Source organism: Ictalurus punctatus, chromosome 4 (assembly GCF_001660625.3).
Source record: "Ictalurus punctatus breed USDA103 chromosome 4, Coco_2.0, whole genome shotgun sequence".
NCBI classification, from domain to species: Eukaryota; Metazoa; Chordata; class Actinopteri; order Siluriformes; family Ictaluridae; genus Ictalurus; species Ictalurus punctatus.
The window spans coordinates 7,875,010-7,887,710 of record NC_071284.1 but is presented as its reverse complement, the minus strand read 5'-3'; the positions used below and the strand labels follow the sequence as shown (position 1 = coordinate 7,887,710).

Sequence of the window (12,701 nt, the reverse complement as noted above, 5' to 3'; positions counted from 1 at the left end):
ATCACTGCGAAAGACCGTGCAAAACAATTTTGTGCAATTGCAATTTTGCCAATTCAAGTAGTTTTCCACAAAAAAGCACAATTTAAAAAAAAAAAAAAAAAAAAGACGCACCAAAATCAAGCATTTTTGGCCACAACAATCACAAAAAAAACTGTGAAATCTTGCATGGACTGTTCAATGTATAGAGAAAACAATAGAATTGGCCTTGCTGTTTCAATACGTTCGGAGGGGACTGTATATATAATTTAAAAAATACAGCTTGCCTAACATATTACTACTACGTTCATTTTTGTCATTCGCAGTGCAGTCATTCTGCTCACATTCATTCCTTTCACCATTTAGAAACACTCAGGATAGAATTACTCATTATTACCACATACACTACTACACTAAAATAATGTATTTAAAGTGCAAAAGTTCTAACTAGATGCAATTTCCCTCAGGTAAAAAGAGGCTAAGTGAGCACAAAAGTCTTTGGCTTACAGTAATTATGAACATTTGGTAGGGGCTATAAAACTTTACTTTTTATTATTATTATTTTTTTTATGATTTCCTCTGCCCTCAGGTTTAACTTTGGGAATATGGGCTTCTGGTTTCCCTGGTCAGTGGTGCTGCTGGTGGTGGCGGGGTCACTTTTCACCTACATCGCCCTCCTGCTGGTGAGACTGTAGAACTGCAGTACTAAATATAAACTATGTGGTGTGTTTTTTTTTTAGTGTATTTAATTTATTAACTTTACTCATTGGCAGGTCTTAGCGGTGTGTCTTCTCTCTGAAGGACAGAGACTTTATCTGCACTGGAGCCACAAAGTAAACACTTTCCCTAAACACTTGTAAAAATGAGAACCAACCATAGCCTCAACGTTAAATCTCTAGTACTGAGACGTAAACCTGATTTATTGCATATCTTTGTTTATCTCTGTTGTTTTTTATGTTGTGCAGATTGGTATTCTGGTGACCCTGACATTCTCTGTCAGTGCCACAGCTGTACTCTCGGATCTATGGAGCAAAGAGTGGCAGACCCTCCTCCTGTCCTTTCAGGTTGCTCAGTCTAAACCTGTCATTATTCTGAATGACATTTGAAATACACATCAGTTTATTGTAAAAGTGTCAGATTAAAATAGCAGTTCCATTAACATAATGATTTTATTCATACATTTGTTTCATTTCAATTCATAAATTGTCTGTAGGTCACAGCACCTTTTCTGCATGTGGGTGGAGTCTCACTCATGGCTCTCCTGTCTTGGCCAATAGCCTTACACTTCTTTCGAATGAATAAAAGAGGTGAGTGTTGTTAACCTCAGTAATTGTGATTTACCAGCAACAGTTTCTCTGTCTTTAGAGTTTTGGTTGCTTGTTTTGATACTCTGCAGAATCTGTCACTATCTTTAAAAAACAGCTAAAGACCCACCTCTTCTGTAAGCACGTAACTAACCCCTAAAATGCCAACCCCACATTATCCTTAAAAAAAACTTACTCTGGCTCTTACACCTCTACTCTGCACACTTTGCTTCTCTAGAACTCAATTGTAAATCTTGCATGGTAGCACTACTTGTATTGTTCGCTCGGTATATCGCTTTGCTTGTATTTTCTCATTTGTCAGTCGTTTTGAATAACAGCATCTGCTAAATGAATGAATGTAAAATGTAAAGGTAGTCTGGAGCTAGAGATGCATTTTTATAGACTTTACAACACATCTGGAGCTAATATAGTTATATAATATTTAGAAGAATAAGAAGTCAGACACTAATCAGTTCATCTGCTTGGTATAATGATAATTCACTATAAATCCTACAAACATTCAGCCACACGTTCTTGAGATATCGTGCTAACGATAATCCTGGATTGATGGACAGACGGACACATGGACAACCCAAAAATGTAAGCCTGTCAGTGGAACACCACTGAGTGGTGGAGGCATAATAATAATAATAATAATAATAATAATAATAGGTGCTCTTTAAGTTTCTTAAGGAGTTTTTGACCAGGTTTGTGAAAGATTTCATCATTTTGTCAATAGTAGCTCCATCCTTGATTGTATTGGTTCCAAATAGACTCCAAGACAGTTATTAGTGGTTTAGAACTAAAACATTTTCATGACATCAATTCCCATGGCTAAAAATATCATCATATAATATAATAATCACATAGACTGTAATGTATTTGGGCGCAAATTAATAATCATACCTTTACAGATCATATCAAGCCTTTTCTCTGTTGTTATATGATCTTTATTAATAATTCATTTCTCCATGCAATATTTAATGAATCCAATTAATGGTAGTGTGTTGGTTCTTCCTATTCAGCTTTTCCTACCTGTTTTTTAAATTTATGTATCTGTACAGTGCAGTGCTGTATGACGCATTAGCTGTCCTTCACAGGCGGAACTTCACTTTTGTGGCTTTTTCATTTTTCCTTCTCCTCTTTTGTATTCCTCTCACTCTTTCTGTCATCCCTCTGTCTCTGGTTGTCATGTGCACTGTGAGGCTGAGTCATGTCTGGGACTCTCATTGTGGCCTCGATGAGAGGATGATTAACGATAGAGAGAGAAAAAGCAGGAATGACGTGCGTGAGGGTCACGGCTCGGCTCGCACTCTTTCGCACCGGCCGTGTCAGACGCTCATCCCCGGACACACCGGCTCTATTGTTCATACAATACACTGACATCTTTCTCTCCCTCCCTCTCTGCCTCTCCCGTATGCTTTCTCTCTCTTACTCTACGACGACACGCAGACATCTTCAGCTACCCTGGAGAAATCAAGTCGGCTTTAATTTAAAAGATGTATTCAGTTCTTTTCACTTGCAGAAAGTTATGTCTCATTTATCATGATATTTACAGCCAAGGACATTGCAGTCCTTCCAGACAGACGTGGTAAAATACCCACTTTACTTCAGTTTGAAGCCTTTATTGCAGTTAATATGATCTACAGCATAACAGCCTTTGATGACGTTCACTGTCTTGACTGTTAGCAGCTTTATAGGCAGCACTGCTGTTCTCATATACCAGAGACATAAACCCAGGTAGAATCTTGTTTTTCTTTATTGTATAATGGCCAAATTTGTGCCAGTTCTAAGACTTATAAATGGATTATATTGCAGCAATAGGATTATATTGACTTGGGCAGTGATCCACTTATTATATTTATGAGCATTTTGCTCTGCCCAATTATATATGCTTTAAGACCACAGTGATTTCTGCAGAAAGCCCAAGAACAGGTACTGGGTAAATCAGTTAGGTTTTGAAGTATACAATAAATGTTGGTTCTGATTACTTAAGTGCCTGGTTTACTCCAAACATGTTGTTTAGATCTAGTTGGATTCATTATCCATCATAATGCTTTTAAACTACAGTAAGTGAGTACAAGGGCTTACTGTGGCATTGTTCCATCTACTGATGGTATGTTAGTGTATAACGCGGCCAATCAAACATGCAGGTCCCCAGTTTTTGGTAATAAATAACTTTACCTTGGACCTCATTTAATCTGTAAAGAAGGAAGCTTCTCATATACAGGTCTAGATTTCCTAGTGGTAGTATTAGCTAAATTGTGCCCCCAAACCTTCATTTTCTTTTTATGACTTTCATTTCTTCCTAAGGCTTCAAAAAGTCATGTCTGATTATAATTTAATGACACTAAGAAGGCATTACTGTCAGTCCAGCTGTGCGTTTCTGAGAACCCACAGGTTCCTTTATACCACTTTGCATATTTGCAGAACTTTGTTTTCCCAGAATGGTTAGTTGTAGATAAGCAATTAACATGACTGAATGGTGACAACATTTCGTTTTTTTTTAATGCTTAGCCATTCGTGATTACTTTATGGCTGGAAATAAGACCAGGTGGGGTTTTTTCATACACTGATTGGCTCTGCTATAGCATTTTTTCAATCTCAAATGCTTTGTTTCTGCTGAAATACTTTGCTGGGTCTACATCAATCGGCCAGTTAACAACCCCTGCATAATGGAATCTAAAATTCAGTACTAGCTAGCTATATAAAACCGTGCATAATCTACAGAAGCAAGCAGCCAATCACATCTCATTTATTCAACTGGGCAATTTAGGGTTAAGGGCCTTGCTCAAGGGCCCAACAGTGGTAGCTTCACAGTGCTGGGTCTTGAACTCCTGACCTTCTGATCAGTAACCCAGAGCCTTTAACCACTGAGCCACCACTGCCAATCACATATTATCACACCATAATCTGCACCATACTCCCTCCGAACTTCTAGCACTGCTCAATTGTTCCCACCATCTCTCAGGGTACAGGACATGCATCAATGCTCTTCTTTGTCCTGGAACCCAGGTGGTGGAACAAACGTCATCTGGCTGTCCGAACAGCTGAGTCACTGGTTGTCTTCAAAAGAAGAATAAAGGCAGCAGATGTCCCATGTCAAATTGGTCCCTTTGGCAGGAAAATGTCACACAATATAAACACCAGCCTAGAGGTCTTCAATGTTATCTGCAAAGGGCCAGTGTGGCTGCAGGTTTCCATTAAAGCCAAGCTGGATGCTTGACAGTTGATTGGAGACTAAGATGAACTTACTAAACAAGTGAAATCAGGTCCCTTTCTGGACTGAAAACCTCTGCATACGCCAAGGTTAAATGGTTAACAAAAAAAAACTAGTAGTTGCCAGGCTTTCTAAAGACAGCATGATGAGAGAATTCTGCCCATTTGAGAATACACACGCATGTACAATCGTGAGTTTCTCAAAACCATTCAACCTTGTCGCTTTTGTCTTGCAGTGAGGCAGGTGGCCATCCTGGGCTCATACCTGGCTGTGCTCTTTGCCTTGTACCTGGTCCCTCTGGGCATGTATTCCCCCTGCATTAAAGAAGAGGGCACACTGGGTCCAGCACCCATCCTCATCGGGCACAGAGGAGCTCCCATGGTAAAGTCACCATCAATACACAGTCCACAGACCATTGCGTAATGTTTATTTTACTTCAGTAAGAACCAATTTTTTTGTCCCATTGTCCCTGTCAGAGGAAAAAAAGTTTAAATGTATCTGTGTTCATGCATACAGGTCGCACCAGAGAACACACAGCTGTCTTTCCAGAAAGCTGTGGAGGCTGGAGGAGAGGGCCTAGAGACTGATGTCACTATTAGGTGAGCTGGGTCTCTCTCTCTGTCACACTTCCTTCCTGTATGTCTTTCTATTCCTCCTTCAGCCACTGTCACTAATAAGAGTGCTCAGTCTCTCACCTCTGTATTTCCTTTCCTGTCTGTTGTCTGTGTTTCTCTCACCCCAGGTGAGAGAAAGACTAAATGGACACAGTATTGAAGTATTCCGTTTACCCCACTTCCCTCTATCTGATTTAACTATTGTACTGAACACAAGTTCCCTGTCATGTCACTATTAAATTAGGATAATCTCTCTCTCCTCTCTGCTGTTCTTTTTCTCTGTTTCTATTCTCCTTTCTCTTTTTCTAATGTCTTTATTAGGTAATGACAATCTCAGCACCTGTTTCTTTGTCTTTCTCTATTTTTCTTTTTTTCCCCCTCTCTTTGTGTTGTATATCAAATGAGGACAGTCTCTCTATGCACCTCTTTGTCTCTCTTTCAGCTGTCACTGGTACCTGAGGACAGGTTCTCTGTCTCTTTGTCTCTGGCTTTCTTTCTTTATTTCTGTATTTCTATCTCTCATTCTTTTTTTTCAAGATTAGGAAAGCACAATCTCTATCTCTGTCTGTCTCACTTTCACTGTCTGTCTTTTTATTTCTCTCTCTCTCGCTCTCTCTCCTCCCACTCACTCCATTATCCATCACTGTCACTATTTCAAACTGTGAGTGAACAGCCCGATCTCCTGTTTTCACCTCCTCATTACACCTGATTACATCTCCCGTCCCTCTAGGACACAACATCCATCCATGCAATCCATTCTCTGATCCTTGACACGTCAGAGCCATGGCCTTTAATGAGCTGCTCATTGATCAGATCTTTCCGCTGAACAGAGGGTCATGCCAACCAGGTGGCCTCTATAAATAGAGATCAGACGCAGGTAGCTTCCTGGAGCCACCTCTGTCCTTCCATGACAAGCAAATGAGCTCATTATCTGCCAGCTAATCCTGTAGACAGGCCCACGGTGCCTGTAGGAGTCCCCTATGGTGTTCCCGTTAGCATGGCTGAGAAGCAGGTGGCGATGATGTTACTTAACAAAGTCAGGGGTGACCCATGTCATCTGTGCTGCATGCACATAAAAAGTTACGTGTAATTTACATGAAAAAAATTACATTACTGTCACAGATATACAAATACAATCGTTGGGAAATCCAAATTCAAATAATTATTAGCAAATCAAACGCTCTCATTTGTGGAGTCAGGTTCGGTCACTAGAGAAATTCATGCTTTCCGATTTAAACAAGACATTCAGTTTCACAGCCTGCCCTACTTTAAATCTATGGTTTCCCCTTGAATAAGCTAGTGAATCATCTAGCAAAAAAAAAAAACAACAACAAAGGTTGTAGTCTTTCAGTTTGACCTCACCAGGAGGGAATTTTCCCAATATTCAAACAAGGGCATCTTACTCTAGAGATTATTGCAGCATCTCAGTAAGAGGCGAGTAGACATGTTGGCAATAATTTAATCAAAGCACAGATATTGGATTGTGGCCAGAGTTTCTATAATACACAAATGTGGTGAACATAATTAGTAAGGCCATTTGGGATGTCAACATTATTCTGTCTGCGTAGTTGCTCTGCCTATTTCACACTATTCACGGCAAACAGAATCACAATAAACCCAAGTGTTTCCTTCTGGCAGCTATGACGGTGTCCCATTCCTCATGCACGACAGCACACTGAGGAGAACAACTGACGTACGCAAGGTGTTTTCCAACCGAACTAACACTCCAGCAGCCATGTTCACCTGGGCCGAGCTGGAGATGCTCAATGCTGGAGCCTGGTTCCTGCAGGTGAGAATATGGAAATTTCCACCTCTTTAGTTATTGCTTAATCACAAAAATAATGACATGGGCAGCAACGCTATGCATGACGATTTTTGTCCCCTTGCTACAGGAGACACACGCTGCTTTTTCTCCCATTTGCTTCTGTAAGTGGTTACATTTGCTTCACACTGACTCTGTCTAGTTGAACCTTGTCCTGTCAGCCTTGGTCCTGTGAGTCAACTGAAACCCACATCACCATGGCCTCAAAGGCTGTAACGCAAGGAAAAATCCCCTACTCCACAACTACAGTACCATAAAAAAAGCCAGATTAAAGTTTGCAGGTCATCACCAGAATGAAGATCTAGCCATTTGGAGGAGCGTTCTCTGGCCAGATGAAACAAAAATCTAGCTGTTTGGCCACACTGATCAGTGCTATATATGGAGGGTGAGGCTTTTAATCTGAAGAACACCATCCCAACTGTGAAGTATGGGAGTGGCAGAATTGTGTGTCGGTGTATTGCTGGAAAAGGGGCTGGTGCACTCCAAAAATAGATGGCATTATGTGAAAGGAGGATAATATATAAATACCGAAGCAAAACCTCAAAACATTAGCCAGAAAGTTAAAACTGGGTAGCAACTGGGTCTTCCAGCAGGATAATGGTCCTAAGAATACCTCCAGAGGTGTAACAAAATGGCCTAAAGACAACAAAGTGCAGGTATTGGAGAGGCTATCAGAAAGCACTGACCCGAATTCCATAGAAAATGCGTGGACTGAACTGAAATAGTGTGTCTGAGAAAGAAGGCTTACAAATGAGACAGTTACACCAGCTTTTGTAAGCTTTTGACCCACTGAAAATCTGACATAGTAAATAGCTTCTACTCAGCTATTATTTGAAACATGGAAATATTATTATATTATTTGAAACATGGAAACTTATGGAAATAAAGTAGATACCCCAATTGACTTAACACAGGTTAAGTCAATTAACCTTAACAAGTCATGGTAATCTTATAATGTTACATGGTAACATGAAATGAATTTTGGAAATTTGAGTTTGGATGTCTTTAGACTGGGTGTATGTAAACTTTTAGCCTCAACTATGTACAAGAGCTTTCTTAAATATATTTGCACGTTAGAAGGTATTTTTAGCAGTTCACACTTATTGCATCCTGTATCAAATATGCTCTGGAGCACAGCCACCTAATTATTGTGAAAATTCCTATAAACCCCTCAAGGGAACATCAATACAGATTAAAAGAATTATGCTGATAAAAAGGAAAATAGTGTCTGCCAGGTGGTATCAGGCATTCACTTGAATTGACAGTGTCGAGAAAATACTGAGTGAGACACGACAACAGCCAGTACATGACTGATTTAGAGGAGGGTTCAGTGGGGTAGGTTGTGGTAAAAGTTTATATAGAGTGAGTCCTGGAATGTAATTGTGGGTAACAACATCCACAATCACGTTTTGTTTTTGTTTTTTGCTTTTCCAGAGGGATCCATTTGGCACAGCATCATCTTTGGACCCAGATGATCGAGCCCAGGTGGAGAACCAGACAGTGCCCACACTGAAAGAGTTTTTGGACTTAGCTGCACAGCACAGGAGTTTGGTGATCTTTGACCTCCGTCGGCCACCTCCAGGTCACCCATACCGGAACACATGGATCACCCGAACTCTGGAGGTCATCCATAACGAATCCGTTATCAACTCTAGCCAGGTAATGAAGTCTTTCTGTTAGGGATTGTCAATTGTGGCAGAAATCCTAGTTATGTTTATTTTGTTCTATACTGAGATCACGATTATTAAACACGATTACTCATTGACTTTGGAAACATCATGCACTTATTGAACTTTAAAAAAAAAAAAAACTAAGTTTTTATTGTATTTTCAACAGTGGATTTCCTTCGAAATAATTAAACTGAAAAAAATATGTAAAACTAAATGAAATCAACTTGTTTAATTGAATAAGTTAAACAAAGCTAGCAGAGCACATCACGTGACGCATTTCCGCGAAAGGCATCACCGGAAATGAACTTTAAACTTCCTTAGCCAATGACATTCTGTCTCCTGGTTTAGATTAGATTGTAGTTTCTGCATGAGCTCTAGAAAGGAAATGACCATATTTAGACCAGCTGTCATGATGCTAGAGGAAATGAGCTTTACAATGAAACCAAACTCTATTTCTTTTTGTTCCCCATCGGACTCCATGAAACCAAATTGTTTCCAAACGGCTGAAATGGTTTTATCTTTCTTGTCGACCAAAGGCTCTCTATTTGTCATCTTGGCTCGAGCTGAACTAAAAATGCCACAGCCTGGCGGGGAGTGAGCTTGGCCTTTTAGGGAGGGGTGAAAGCGCACCGCTGTAAAGAACAATGGTGCATGGTTTTTAAAAAGTCAAAACGAGAACATGGAAAAACAGAATGTGGCACAGTAATAGTTTTATCTCGATTATTTTGTTTTCATCATCATCAGAGGCCATAATCGAAATTGAAAATTCAATTAATCGCACAGACCTACTGTCATATCACAGCAAACCAGTTACTACATTTCCCATCCTACACTGCGGCCTACAAACATGACCGCCATGGACCGCAATTCCCAGAACACTCATTCATTCTAATCACGCACACCTGCATCCAATCTCACACACATCACACCATAGCATCACACCACAAGGACTTTCGAGGCATGCACTCTTTGCGAAGTATTGAGTGTTATCACCACACCAAGCGTTTGTACCCTGTTCCTCGTTTTGATTCAGGTTCTTTGATCTTGTTTCTTGTTCCTCGTTCTCGATTATTGTCTTGCCTCGTCGATGCCTGTTTTCAGATCGCCTGACCCTTTGCCTGTTTTTGACCACGCTATTGTCTCATGATTTGGATTTGTCTGCCTGCCTCACTTTATTAAAAGCTCTTATCTGCACTTCCATGTCTCCACTGTCCTAACCTCCATTACGTCCAGTACGTGACACCTACTTTATGTTATAAGGCATGAAGTTTGCATTCTTAACATTTTGTTTAGGTTCGAATGGAGAATAATATAATATTAGTGAATGAGAGAAATGGATGGACTAGAAGAAAGATGCACCAGACATTTACCATCAGTTATAGAGAGAGACATCAGAGGCTATGTAACTCCTCTAGACAATCCACTGAGGGGTCACATGAATGGAGAAAATGAAAAAGTAATCTGGGTGTATTTGTAGTAGAAATAAATCTGTCTGATTCATGTGTCAGATGTTCCTAGAGCAGAGATAGTGACCTCCTTAAAACATTAATTGTGTGCTTGATGTTTTTCTTTCTTTTCACACTTGGCTGTTGTGTGTTATTTGGCCCCTTAAGTAAAATCAGTCTTTTACTGATATTTCCTCCATCTTTGTTTGTGTGTGTGTGTGTTTGTAGGTGCTGTGGCTTCCAGCAGATCAGAGAGACCTGGTGCAGGAGCTGGACCCAGAGCTGCAGCAGACTTCCGGGAGCCGAGCATCCATCGAGGAGCTGCAGGAGAACAACATCGTCCGCCTCAATCTGCACTACAGCTCTATGTCCCAGGAGCAGATCAAGTATATTTATTTTTCCCTGGTTTCAATAGCGTCCATGCAAAAGCACACACATGTGCATCCACACTCTTTTTTTTAACGTCATCTAGTTGATTTTAAATGACTAGCTATATTAGGTACCTTGGATCAAATAGGGTTGCAGTGGAGAAGAGGTTGATCTATACATTTTGTTCTCACCTAACTAACATTTGCTGCACAGTTGGTTGCTGCCATGCGCTGCTAGCAGTGAACCTTTTGTACTGAGTTTCATGTTTTAAGATCTTTTATTGAGTTACACACCCTCGATTCAGGAGGATGCTGTAGTACCTCCTCTTGATATTTTCACAGAGCACAGATCACTGTAGTTTTGTTCGTCTGTTTTTTTCAGTGCGGAAAAGTACGCTAGGCTTATGTCACATGGTATAACGTGGTATGGAATGTCGGTATCCAAGTATTTTTAAGAGTATGAGTACCTGAGCGTGGCATAGGTAACACTGCATCCGTAGTCTTAACTAGGCACATCCATATTATAAACCACTTTGTTGTTAGTAATTTATTCAAAGCCATGATGAAGATGTAGAGAAGAGGAGCTATATGAAAAGTAAAAGAAGAAGTGGAGTTCAAAGTGTGAAAGACTATATAATAAGGTTGTAATTGCTATAAAGTAGAGAGAGACTGGGAAAGAGATCGGGAACCTGAGAGAATAGTGCGATTTTGGCTTTTTTGTATTACATGAACGGTTCTTTGACAGTCGAGAGCACTTAAACATGGAAATTTGATGCTGAACTGTTGTTCACACAGTGTGGAAATTACACTGGCATTACAGATTGTTCTCTGTTCCAATTTGGATGAAAGCTTATGCTGAGAAATGGCACTACAGAGATTCAAGATATCAGTCGTCTTCATAAATTTGGCCCCTGTATACTCTGAGCAATGTTTTGGTATGAATGTTCATTTTGCCGTGTCTGTCTTTGGGGACATTATTAAACACAGACCACGGTAGCTTTTGCACTGAACACAGTTTCTTGTCCTTTATTGGTCTCTTAACTATCAGTCTTCCTTTTTGCACACTACACTATATCAACAGTTATACATTTTTCTTCGTTAAATAATGTTTTTTAACCAGTTTGCCATACTGTGTAAGTCGTTACCATAGAAATCATAATGTATAAGACCTAGCACATTGATATAAATGTGTGAATTGAATTACAGTTTGCACTACTGTCAGAGCTGATGTTAGAGAAATTAATCAACACCTTCGGACCACTCGGAATCAAGCATTCAACAGCACTGTGGTATAACGTGAAGTAATAAGCTTTAATAATTATCACATTAGCAAACACCAGTGCTGTAGTGTTAGCAAGCAGAGATCATCAAACATCAAACTTAGACAAAAGAGTGATGCACAAGTTGATTTCTGCGTCTACTCCAGTGTGACTTATACTATGGAAAAGAAAAGAAACAACACTCATTTCGAGGCTTAATACTGCAATAATTAACCCATCATTCAAATATGATGTAATTTCTTTCCATTTGTGTGTCTCTCCTCAGTAAATATGCCTCTGTGAACATCAGCACTAACCTGTATGTGATCAGTCAGCCGTGGCTGTTCTCTCTGGCCTGGTGTGCTGGAGTTCATTCAGTCACCACCAATGCACCGCACCTCCTCAAGGTCCTCCACAAGCCCATCTTCCTCATGGTGAGAGATGCTGCACTGGCCTACATGCACATGTGATTAAAAGGTTACTTAGGAACATTGCTGATAGACCACATATGAGGTCACGGGACAGTTACACACAAAGACATGTTGTTGTGTGATCATTTCTGTAGTTTTTTACTGAGGTATTAAGCTAATGTAGTTTACAGAAACAAATAAGAGAAGCTAAACTAAAAACAGTTGTAGCGGCCATCTTGAGGCCCCAGTCAACTTTGGGAACCATACACACACTCTTCAGACTTGAGGATAAGGCACAGCCCAAGGTTTGAAAGCAGAATTGTCCTAAAAGGGATTCAGATTATTGATATATATATATATTTATATATATATATTTATTTATTTAATAAGGCACAGTGGTTTAGTGGTTAGCACATTTGCCTCGCATCTCCAAGGTTGGGAGTTCGAGTCCTGCCTCCACCCTGTGTGCATAGAGTTTACATGTTCTCCCCTTGCTCCAGGGGTTTCCTGTGGGTACTCCGGTTTCCTCCCCCAGTCAAAAGACATGCATTGTAGGCTGATTGGCATTTCCAAATTGTCTATAGTGTGTGAACGGGTGTGTGATTGTGCCCTG

The 12,701-nt window shown here is 40.1% G+C and overlaps 1 protein-coding gene across 6 annotated transcripts in view; it reads left to right on the top strand.

Annotated features, from left to right (window-relative positions):
* The window catches only part of gdpd4a (glycerophosphodiester phosphodiesterase domain containing 4a), a 33,394-nt gene that overhangs the window by 15,688 nt on the left and 5,005 nt on the right, over positions 1–12,701 (top strand). For all 6 annotated transcript variants that reach the window (XM_017466705.3, XM_017466704.3, XM_017466706.3 and 3 more), the window contains 10 exons: positions 566–659; positions 750–809; positions 942–1,040; positions 1,190–1,283; positions 4,736–4,881; positions 5,017–5,099; positions 6,753–6,903; positions 8,371–8,595; positions 10,280–10,437; positions 11,965–12,112. In XM_017466705.3, the coding sequence (XP_017322194.1) occupies positions 566–659; positions 750–809; positions 942–1,040; positions 1,190–1,283; positions 4,736–4,881; positions 5,017–5,099; positions 6,753–6,903; positions 8,371–8,595; positions 10,280–10,437; positions 11,965–12,112 (1,258 nt within the window). The remainder of the gene's footprint in view (positions 1–565; positions 660–749; positions 810–941; positions 1,041–1,189; positions 1,284–4,735; positions 4,882–5,016; positions 5,100–6,752; positions 6,904–8,370; positions 8,596–10,279; positions 10,438–11,964; positions 12,113–12,701) is intronic.